We start from the raw sequence: 10143 nt of genomic DNA, 5'->3' as shown, positions 1-10143 counted from the left end.
TCGATCATGGCCATGGCATAAAGTGAACTTTATTGTTGGTATTATGTTTTTGAAAACGGGTGACCCCCCTTTCCTACCAGTGAAAAAGCGATGACCCCCCTTTGCGGATTCCAAAATTACGATGACCCCCCCCCCCCCCCCGGATTTGCCGCCCCCCCCCGCCGTAAAAACTGAACGGTCCCTAATAGCAATAAATCACACCCAGCGACGGTACGCCATTCGATTTGACCAGTTCACTTCGTAAACAATGCACTCGCTTTCGCTCTTGCATATGTGTTGCGAACTGGTCACAATCTCGTGTTATACCATCGCTTGGTGTGCTTTTCTGCTCAATTAATCCCTCTCTCATTCACATTGTGGAGGGACGCATATCAAATTTGCGCATGTTTTCAAGCAGACAGGACAAAGACATGTTACTGACAGTAGTAAGCTTTGCATTCAAGACTGAACACACAGTAAAGTCTGAACAGACAATGAGAACGATGACATAACGTTTTTTATCGCAACTGTGCCACCACGGACATATTCGTAAGACCTCAAAAGATTAAGAAATTTTAAACTGAGTGTGTTATGACGGAAGCATCAGAACACTAGAATATAGGGCGAGGGTTTTTTGCAGATATAGGTCTACACATTATGTGAATGATTAACAGTGTGTCAGTTAATAAGTTTAAGTTTTTAGCCCAGTGCACTAAATCATAACAGCCATTTGGTTCTTTTTTTAAGAGTCGACACAAAAAAGACGAGCCGATACCCTATTGTGCATCACGGTCCGTGTGTGCATACACTATGTAATCCTCGCTTCGTTCCTTCATTAGTTTCAAGGTACCCTCATTTACATGTAGTATGCATGCAGTATAGGCCAACACAGCAACACTGCGCGCACAGCGCATGCTGACAGACCGCACACGCACATGAACTCAAGATGAGGTCGACCTATAGTTGAGTGGTATCTTTTATGTGCTTCAGCTGACACATTTCGAGAGTCCGTCAGGTCAATTGAATGAGCTTTGCTTGAAAATGCAAGTCATGATCAAGTGTGAACAGTGACGTACGACGTTTTTTTCCACGTCAGACTTGGGTGGAATGATTTGCAGTTTTTGAGACTAGCATTCCGGGCAGCATAGTGGGGATCGAGGACCGTCACATTGTGTGCAGTTAGGGTCGGTTTACTCAGCAATTCCAATACTTAACTTCGGCACGTCGCACACACACCACCTTTGTAGCAGTGTACTGTGTAAGCGCTGACAGGGGCCACGTCTCGTTTTCGCCATTGTGCGTTTCTAGAGGCTACAGACCTATTCGACCTAAGCTTAGCTGTGACTGTGACACCGTCGACGTCTCAAGAAGCTGATGACCGAATCTTCTTTCACAGCTGCGTGATTTCATCACTCGAGATCTATGTTTCAATAGTGGGTCCGAAATTGCCTTGCCCGTTACTTTTCCGGCGCAGCTGCTCCGAGTGACCTTGGCAAGGAACCATGGCCAATATGGATTGGTTCTGCGGCGTAAACTCGACCGACTTTGACGACTTTCAGTGGAATCGCGACAACACAGTATACAATGAGTGTTTCGTTGATCTTCTGAACACCTGCGTTCACATCTTCAGTCTTGTAATGACTTCGCTGGTCCTGTTAATACTAGGATGCTGTACCAGTCTTCGGCTGTATTCGTCCCGAACAATTGTGCCATTTCCGGGGCACGATGTCCGCTGGCTAGTGTTTTTCGCACAGTGGATAATCTTACTGGCCAGCATCGGAGAAGGTGTTATGGCAGACTCCAAAACCGCTGGCACAACCCAGCCTCATCTCTACCTTCCAGCGAGCGCAGCTTTCGTGGCTTTGCTCATAGCTATGGTGTACTACCACCACACGGAGTGCTGGCGACTGCCTAACATGAGCTGGCTGTTGCTGATCTATTGGATCTTGACTGTTTTCGGAGAGAGCCTAAAACTTGTGAATTTTATCGAGCAGGGCTTAGATGTAACCGTTCTCCGCTTCGATATAGCCATACTTTCACTTACAATGAATGCCATTTTCCTAATTATTGAACTGAATGTTATTCGTACAAAGGTAAGTCTCACGATCAAATCTTAATGTAGGCCTACACCTTGAAAAGCAAGAAACGCCTCTATCTGTCTCTGTCTGTCTGTCTGTCTCTCTGTCCCTGTCTCTGTCTCTGCTGATTGTCCCTCTCATTACGATGCACTTTTGTTGTCCGAGGATTCTCGATGACAAGATATCATGTAAGGCCTAATAGGCCTATAGCTGGTTTTGTCAAAATGTGTATTATAATACATACATACATACATACATACATACATACATACATACATATGTATATCTATATACATATATATACTTTTACTTATATATATATATGTATTTATAACACACACACATATATATATATATTATATATATTATATAATATATATATATATATATATATATATATATATATATATATATATATATATATATATATATATTTTGTACTACCACATTTCATCTGCGCCACACATAAACGACATCTTCAACCTGATGAAATCCTACTTTTAGGACGAAACGTATCAAAATTACCAACAGAATAAAAAGACAATATACAACCAGATCAGTAGACGTGTGCAAATTTATTCATCCGCTATTACCAAATCACGCTACGAACAACACTGTAAGGTAAATATTTGTCAGACACAATAGATCAGTTCATGCAGTTAGCTGATGGCGGCCAATTATTTTGTGTAATAGCAAGTAACTATTTGTATCCAATCAAGCGAATGCTCACTTTGCCTGTTGAATTGACGAATGATAGTGTTGCTTAATATTCGTGCAACAAGACCTCTGTCCGGGCCGGTGGGTAAGGGGGCTTAGTTTGACAAAATCAAGATACAAAATACAACAACATGCAATGGAACATGATTTTCTCTCATACATTTTGTGGAAAATTTGTACACATGTACATGTATCTCGCTTTTCAAGGTAACATTCCACATGATATCTTGAAATTTAATTTTAAAGATACTACGTGTATGTTATCAACTAAACAGTTTTTGTCGTTTAACACTGCCATTTTTTTCAATTTTGAAATAAAAAAATATGATTTAGCCTATGATTTATTTGTCTCAAGGTTTTACAACGCGAGCTTACACTAAATTTCGAAATACCACAGTTTGTATTTTACAGTCGGAGTCAACCATTCAATTTCAAAAATCCCTTTCGATACAAGCGGAAACTTAAGTTTTGTTATATACAGCTCCCTATCAGGAATCACAGTGCTCTCATTAGAGGTCAATTTTTAAATTTGAAAATGCTAGTAGCATTTGATGCAAGAATTTGACTGCCAACAGACTGCGATATCGGTTGTTAATTAGTGCAGATACTCAAGCCATAGTTACTAGCAGTGGGGGACCGATTTACACGCACCCACAGACAGACAAACATACGTACAGACAGACGGACACGACCCCCGCCCGATTTGTTCACACAATGTACAATATGTCAAACGATATTCCGTAGTAGACGTTCATGTCGGTAGCGCACTCCATGTATGGAACAGTCCCTTGTCACACAGGGCATGACGGTTTTAAATTAAGCATAGCCTGTCTCTGCTAAACCCATCTGTCATGATTTTTTGTTCTCAAGCACTTGGTCTTACACTTAACAGACGACCTTGTCGAGTCGACCCAAATACGCCACGACCTGTGACTGCCGAGTTTTATTAGAGCAATGATATAGTATAAAATAATTTTAATACTGTCCATGACTTGAGAAATAGTACACCAGCTCTCTCCCCTGCACAAAAAATAGCATGACTTACGAATTACGTAGCTTGTTTAAATGTAGTAGTTGACTATACCCACGTTTTCAACAGTTTTCCGATTGGACTGTGTTTGTTTTATATTGAATCAACACACAAATCAAACGATTTTGCCACTCTCATAGATGGCTATAGCCTAGATTATATTCGTCGCGTACTGCCTCCGTACCTCCGACCTTGGGTCGGAGGCACGGAGGCCGTAAGCGACGAATATAATCTAGGCTAAAAGCTGACATGATATAGCTAATTAAGCAGTCTTTATTTAAGTACAAATATATTCCTGTTTGCAAGATGTCAAAATTTGTCAGATCTCTGGAAAACGTAGCCGCCATTGTTAATATTCACACAGTGTGGTCACGTGGTTGTCATAAGAGTAGGTGAAGATAAGGCACTGTAGACTTTTTTTATCGTGTCACGATCTATCAAAGTTAAGCCGGGGGTCGTCAGTGTGTATTTGTGGTGTTTTCTAATCTTCGAGTTACATGATCATATGACTGCTTGGTCGTTCAGTAATTTAGTAAATTTGATGTCAAGTTCATTGTTCACTCAACCGACGTAATCAACAGGCCAACTGTGGCAGATGAAGTGTCGGACCATCAATTTTGTGCAAAAGTTTGCCCTCAAGTGTTGACTTTGAACTCTGGATCTAAATGTTTTCGCAAAGTAGTGTCTCTTAAAACTATTGTGCAATTTCGCGACTAGTGACAAGCTGTGCAGGTCAATATGCATCGTTATGTAGAACTGCCACGCATCATCTTCACATGTCATAAATATGAAAAGGTTAAAGAAATGCGTGTACGTTTAACTAATTTTGGAGAATTGGATTTACCAATTGTTCAAATTTGTCAAAAGCGTTAGGTGTCGTACAGCTGAGCAATATTACATATTACCTATTAAAACAAGTTTATTGCAGATGAGTTTACGTTTGCAGATTGAGCCAACATTATTAAACTATTCAATTATCCGAAATTAGTTCTAATAGTGTTGACTTTGTTCATTTGCTCTCTATATCCATCGCCTGAAGACAATCGAAATGGATGGTGAAATGATGGTGAACCGTCTGTCAGTGTTCACATAAATATAAACAGCCTTCGTTTGTGAAGTGTGCAATGTGCATTATTGCTGGCATGTCAATGTTTACGTGGACTTTAACATTCTTGTTTTTGTACGATAATGAATATTTCAAATGTTTATAAATCTTGACAATGTCTAAGGAACAGAGAATTCGCCACACTTCTACATCGATGCACAGAACGACATCGATTCCAAGATGTAACTTTCTTTCTGAAGGTAATCGTTTACTGATCCCCCCTTGCAGGTTTTCGGCTGGTGCTACACAGAGTTAGGTATTCCGCGAGATTTGAAGAACAGGGACATGCATTACTACCACCGCTACGTCAACTTACCGTCCAGGATCCTCTTCTGGTGGCTCAATTGGTTGTTCACCAAGGGTTACAAGTCACACTTGGAAATGGCCGACCTAGGGGACCTTTCCGAAGAGCACAGCACAAGCTACCACTATGAACTTTTGCGAGAAGCCTACGAAAAAGAAAAGGCAAGGGGAACTTGTTGCGATCTAGTCGCACTTTCTGTGCTTCCGGGAGTTTCTGGCTTTCTGGAGATTGCAAGGAACATGAAGTCGATATGCAATAATCTGGGTCGTTTTGGTTTGTTATTTCCCGGTACCATGCTGTTTCATTTCCACGGTATCTACCGTTAATATTTTGCGGGTTGACATATTCAAAAATATCCGGTTAACAAACGTCCTCAACTCTGGGTTGCCCTAGTACGGTAAGAGTTGAGAGCCTTTCTCCTGAGTGTATCGGTGATCTCTTTTATTCACGTCGACGAATATTGAAACAGATCGCAGCAGACGAAACGGTTTCCCAATTCTACAAAAAATGCGCAAATTTTCACGATTTTTTTAACATATGATAATGACAACAAAATGCCCAGGTTGCTAAGATCAAGTGCAGATACCACGTAATTTGTCGTGTCAGATCCGCAGTTTCGAAAAGTGTTTGTAGATGATGACGTGGACAAGTAATGGCCAAGTTTTATTGGCTGAGCGATGAGCAATGAAATGACAATCAGGTCTTCTTAATTCTCATCGAATTGTCAGACTTCTGTTGACTTACCATACCACATCCTTCTTTTTCACTCCAGGAAAGAGCCGATCGGAAGGGCCAAATTCCATCCGTCTGGTGGAGTTTCTGGCGTGCCTATGGGCGGGTACTGTCTTTAGCTGGTATATTGAAGTTCATAGGTGATACGTGTAGCTTTATCAGTCCTGTCGCAGTTGGAGGTGTAGTGGCCTATGCCACCGAACAGTATTATGGACCAGCACCCGACGCCCCGACATATGTGAGTTGAAAAAAATTGTCGTTTTCATGCAGTATTTTGACGTCCAATGTATATAGGCGACAGAAATTATGTATCTTTCAAAAAGGTCACTTCACTCAAAACACATTGAAATTAGGCACTTACAGTGAGCGTCCAAATATTTCGTACACACTGGAAATATCCTCTGCTATATTTGGGAATCTTGGGAATCTTCACAGTTCACAGTAAATTCAGCCCAATCTTTTCATTTCATTGTCACACTTTTTCCTAAAAATATCGACAGTTAAAATTGTAAGCTTAGAGATACACTGAAATAGCTGCAATATTCTAGTTTGTTCCACCCTACTACTTTGATTTACACACATGATTGGCGCATGTAAATGTTAACATTTTCATGCAGGACGGACCATACATCACTGTCGAAGAATACTTCAAAAATGGTTTCGTGCTGGTTGTCGTCATGTTCCTTGCTTCGGCGGTTCGCTATACGGCGTTGCAGAATCATTACTATATTGTCATCATTGAGAGTATTCATATCAGGACTGCCATACAGGTATGTCAACGAAAATGGTTGTTCCGTAATACTCACACTTCTCGTCGATCGACATATGGGCCAACAACACTCTGCAAAATAATTTGGTCCTCATTGAGTTTTTTCCATTTAGCTTATCGACTAAATCATGGGAGAAAATATTACTGCGAGGGAAAATATTTGATAAAGACCACATTTTACGAAGAAAATACCCGTAAAAGTTCTCGTGGTCAATATATAACCTAGGTAAAGTTTGGCCAGTCTATGGTCTGTCCAAAGTTGAGAAAAACCGTTTTCAAACTTCCAAATGCCATTTCATTTGACTATCGAGTGTACACTATATGAAACATAGTCAAATAGTTATATCGGTTAGACGAACGATATGACCAGGTCTGTGAGGACAATCCCCAAACAGTTAAAGTAAGTGCTTGTACCAGATGTCAAGAGCGGGGAAAGCGTGGTTACTTGCATGCGACACCGCTCGGGACTAGTCCAAATTGTCAAATTTGACACAGCTGTAGTTTATAATGAATCATTTATTACGTTCTTTTCTGGTAAGCTTTCATTCATTATATTCAACCACAAAATAATTGACAATGTTCCTTACTCTTCAAGTTGGCGTGGCACTTCACAGCAAACTTTTGCAAAAAGCAGTATTTCTTATCAAAGGTGATATGGAAATCCCCTCAAAATATATATTTTCAAAATACAGAGAATCTTTAGTATGGCAGCAAAAGTTTCCTCGAAGAATGAAGGAGGTACATTATTAGGGTAGAATGTCAATTCTGATATTAATGATAAAAATTAATTTAAATCGAAACCCGGATTCTGTATGAAATTTAACATCTCATTTGAACCTAGAATATATGTAGAAAACACAGAAATTTTGTTTTGCATTATCTATTCTCGTTCTTAAATGGCAAGGATTGTGAGACTGGCATTCAAAAAAAGTGATTAATATCATGATAAGCAATTTTGAAATGTATTATTCAAAATGTAAAAACTGTATTGCCAAACAAAATTGTCGTTTTGTGCTATAACTTAGTTTTTAAAGAAATGTGAAAATTTCATAAAATTTGACCCCGCCAGAGTGGACTTATTTTTGAAATGTCGAAAGAGAGGTAAAAGAAGCCAGGAAGATTGGTGATTTGCATGAATTTGCATAAATTTACACTTAACACGATTGGAACTAATTTGGGATAATTGGATAGTGAAGTAAGGTCGGTCTAATTTGCAAATGTAAGCTCATCAGCTTTTCTTTATAAGTCATAAGCTTACACTTGTTTTTGTGAGTAATATTGTAACATCCAGCTATAGGGCACGTATATGCTTTTGATATATGTGAACAATATGAAGATCAAATCATCCCAAATTAGTTCCAATCGTGTTACTCTCTCACTCAATTTACGACTGTTTGTCAAGCTAAAATGTGAACTCAAGCACAGAGACTATGACCCAACCGATATTATAAACTTTGGTTCACAACTTTAGTGAATCTTTGCTAAAAAGTTATTTTGAGATAATACGCTGTGTGTTGAGCAACACCACCTTAAGAGGTTTCGTCTATCATCTCTGGACGGCCTTGATCCACTCACTGACTTAGATCATGATCGAACCTTCAGGGTTTCTCGATTTTACTTCACCCAGTTTCTTTCAATAAAATAATTGCCATTGTAGCCGCGATCACCCAACTTCCGTCAGTAAAATGAGCGATGAGCCCAGTTTACGCTCGTTAGTTGTTTGATGGGCAAGAATCTGCACATCTGACTGCAGAACCGAAAAGCAGAAAACTTTAGATTTTTTACGGTGGATTTTTTCTTTGCAGAGCTTTGTATACGAAAAGTCGTTGCATCTATCCAGTTGGACCATGTCAAGTGGAGAGATGACTATGGGCCAGATTACCAACCATATGTCAACTGATCCGATAAACATACTCTGGTTTATTCAGTTCGTTCATTACCTCTGGTCGATACCTTATCAAGTAAGTGACCTGATTTGCATATTCATGGTGCGTATTTTTTTTTGAGATTGCCTGGTATACTGTAGCATTTTGATGAAATTGTTTTGCTTTTAATGACCTTTTCCTCATACAGCTCGCATTGGCTCATTGTTGATTATATCTGAAAAAACCCATGTGTAGAAAATTATATTCGAGAAGAAACACCTAAACTCACAAACTGAAATTAACATACCTATCAACGAACAGCGTGTTGGTAACTTATGTTTTTTTCCTTCGAATTTTCAGCTTATTGTGATACTCATACTGCTGTACGTTGAGCTAGGTTATGCTGCGTTGATTGGCTCGTCCGTGTTCATAATCACAACTCCCATTCAGTTCAAGATCGGGGCCGCCATGTCAAAAGTACAAAAGACCGTGTTGGTAAGCGTACAAATCTAACGCCTTAAAGGGAGATGGCCGTCGGAACTGCGCCTGTGCGATTCCATAGTATCTAGATGCATTACGTCAACATAGCGGCAATATTTAAATTTTACGGTGTACATTATGACAAACATATTTTAACTTAGACACAATGTTTACATTTGTCGTATGGCTCCCATATAACTTTTGAGCGTGAGTCCGACTACTTAATATATCCTTTTTGTTTCATAAAGTTTAAGACACCAAAGTTTTGAAGCATTCTACCTTAAAAAGACAAAGCTTCACGTACATTTTAAATTGTGTGCATTTTCGGCGTCCACTAAGTTTGTAATATCAACAACAATAATACTGCTAGCAGCGACATCAAAAGAAAAAGGGATACAGTCGTGGTAATCTGCGCTCAGATGTCGTATGGGACCCATACAACCAATGTAAACACTGTGTCCAAGGTACGATGGAGATTGATGAAAGGAAAAAAATGTTTGTCATAATCGTACATCATATCATAAGAATGTTGCAGCATATATTAGGTGCATCTAGATATCGTACACGAAATATATTCTTCGTAAACAAAAGAAACTGCACAGGCGCAGTTCCGACGACCGTTTCCCTTTAATCAATAGAAATACAATATTCTCATTTAAATCCATTTTGATGAAACTTGTGGTTTCCCTCGTGATGTATTTTTATGATTCTTCCGCAGAAATACGCCGATGAGCGACTCAAAAAGTCAAACGAACTTCTTCTTGGCATAAAATTGCTCAAGTTGTACGGCTGGGAAGAGCGTTTCTGCTCCGCAATCGAAACTGTGAGGGCGAGTGAAGTTGGTCAAATGTTCAAGAATGGAATGTATAACGTCGCGACGAGTAAGTCACAGTTGATGTTGCTATGTTCGTACGTCATAAACTGCCTTGGTTGGTGTAACTTTGAGCAAGGTTTAATTTTTTTACCAAAGAAAGCTCAGTATGCAAGAAGATGGTTGCCAACCATGTGCGTTGTTTTTCATGTTGACGATTTGTAAGCAAAGATAGTTGTGTTTTCGTAATGAATTCATGTCGTGTCTGGACAA

The 10143-nt window shown here is 39.5% G+C and overlaps 1 protein-coding gene across 1 annotated transcript in view; it reads left to right on the top strand.

The window, feature by feature from the left end:
• The first annotated feature begins 484 nt into the window (after nucleotides 1-484).
• Nucleotides 485-10143, top strand: part of LOC139145530 (ATP-binding cassette sub-family C member 9-like) — a 31850-nt gene continuing 22191 nt past the window's right edge. The window contains exons 1-7 of the mRNA XM_070716758.1: nucleotides 485-2072; nucleotides 5138-5374; nucleotides 5986-6183; nucleotides 6563-6715; nucleotides 8520-8675; nucleotides 8940-9074; nucleotides 9778-9940. Of these exons, the coding sequence (XP_070572859.1) occupies nucleotides 1482-2072; nucleotides 5138-5374; nucleotides 5986-6183; nucleotides 6563-6715; nucleotides 8520-8675; nucleotides 8940-9074; nucleotides 9778-9940 (1633 nt within the window). The 5' untranslated portion in view covers nucleotides 485-1481. The remainder of the gene's footprint in view (nucleotides 2073-5137; nucleotides 5375-5985; nucleotides 6184-6562; nucleotides 6716-8519; nucleotides 8676-8939; nucleotides 9075-9777; nucleotides 9941-10143) is intronic.

This window comes from Ptychodera flava, chromosome 12 (assembly GCF_041260155.1).
Source record: "Ptychodera flava strain L36383 chromosome 12, AS_Pfla_20210202, whole genome shotgun sequence".
NCBI classification, from domain to species: domain Eukaryota; kingdom Metazoa; phylum Hemichordata; class Enteropneusta; family Ptychoderidae; genus Ptychodera; species Ptychodera flava.
The sequence above is the reverse complement of the archived record's forward strand: the minus strand, read 5'-3'. Positions and strand labels throughout refer to the sequence as shown.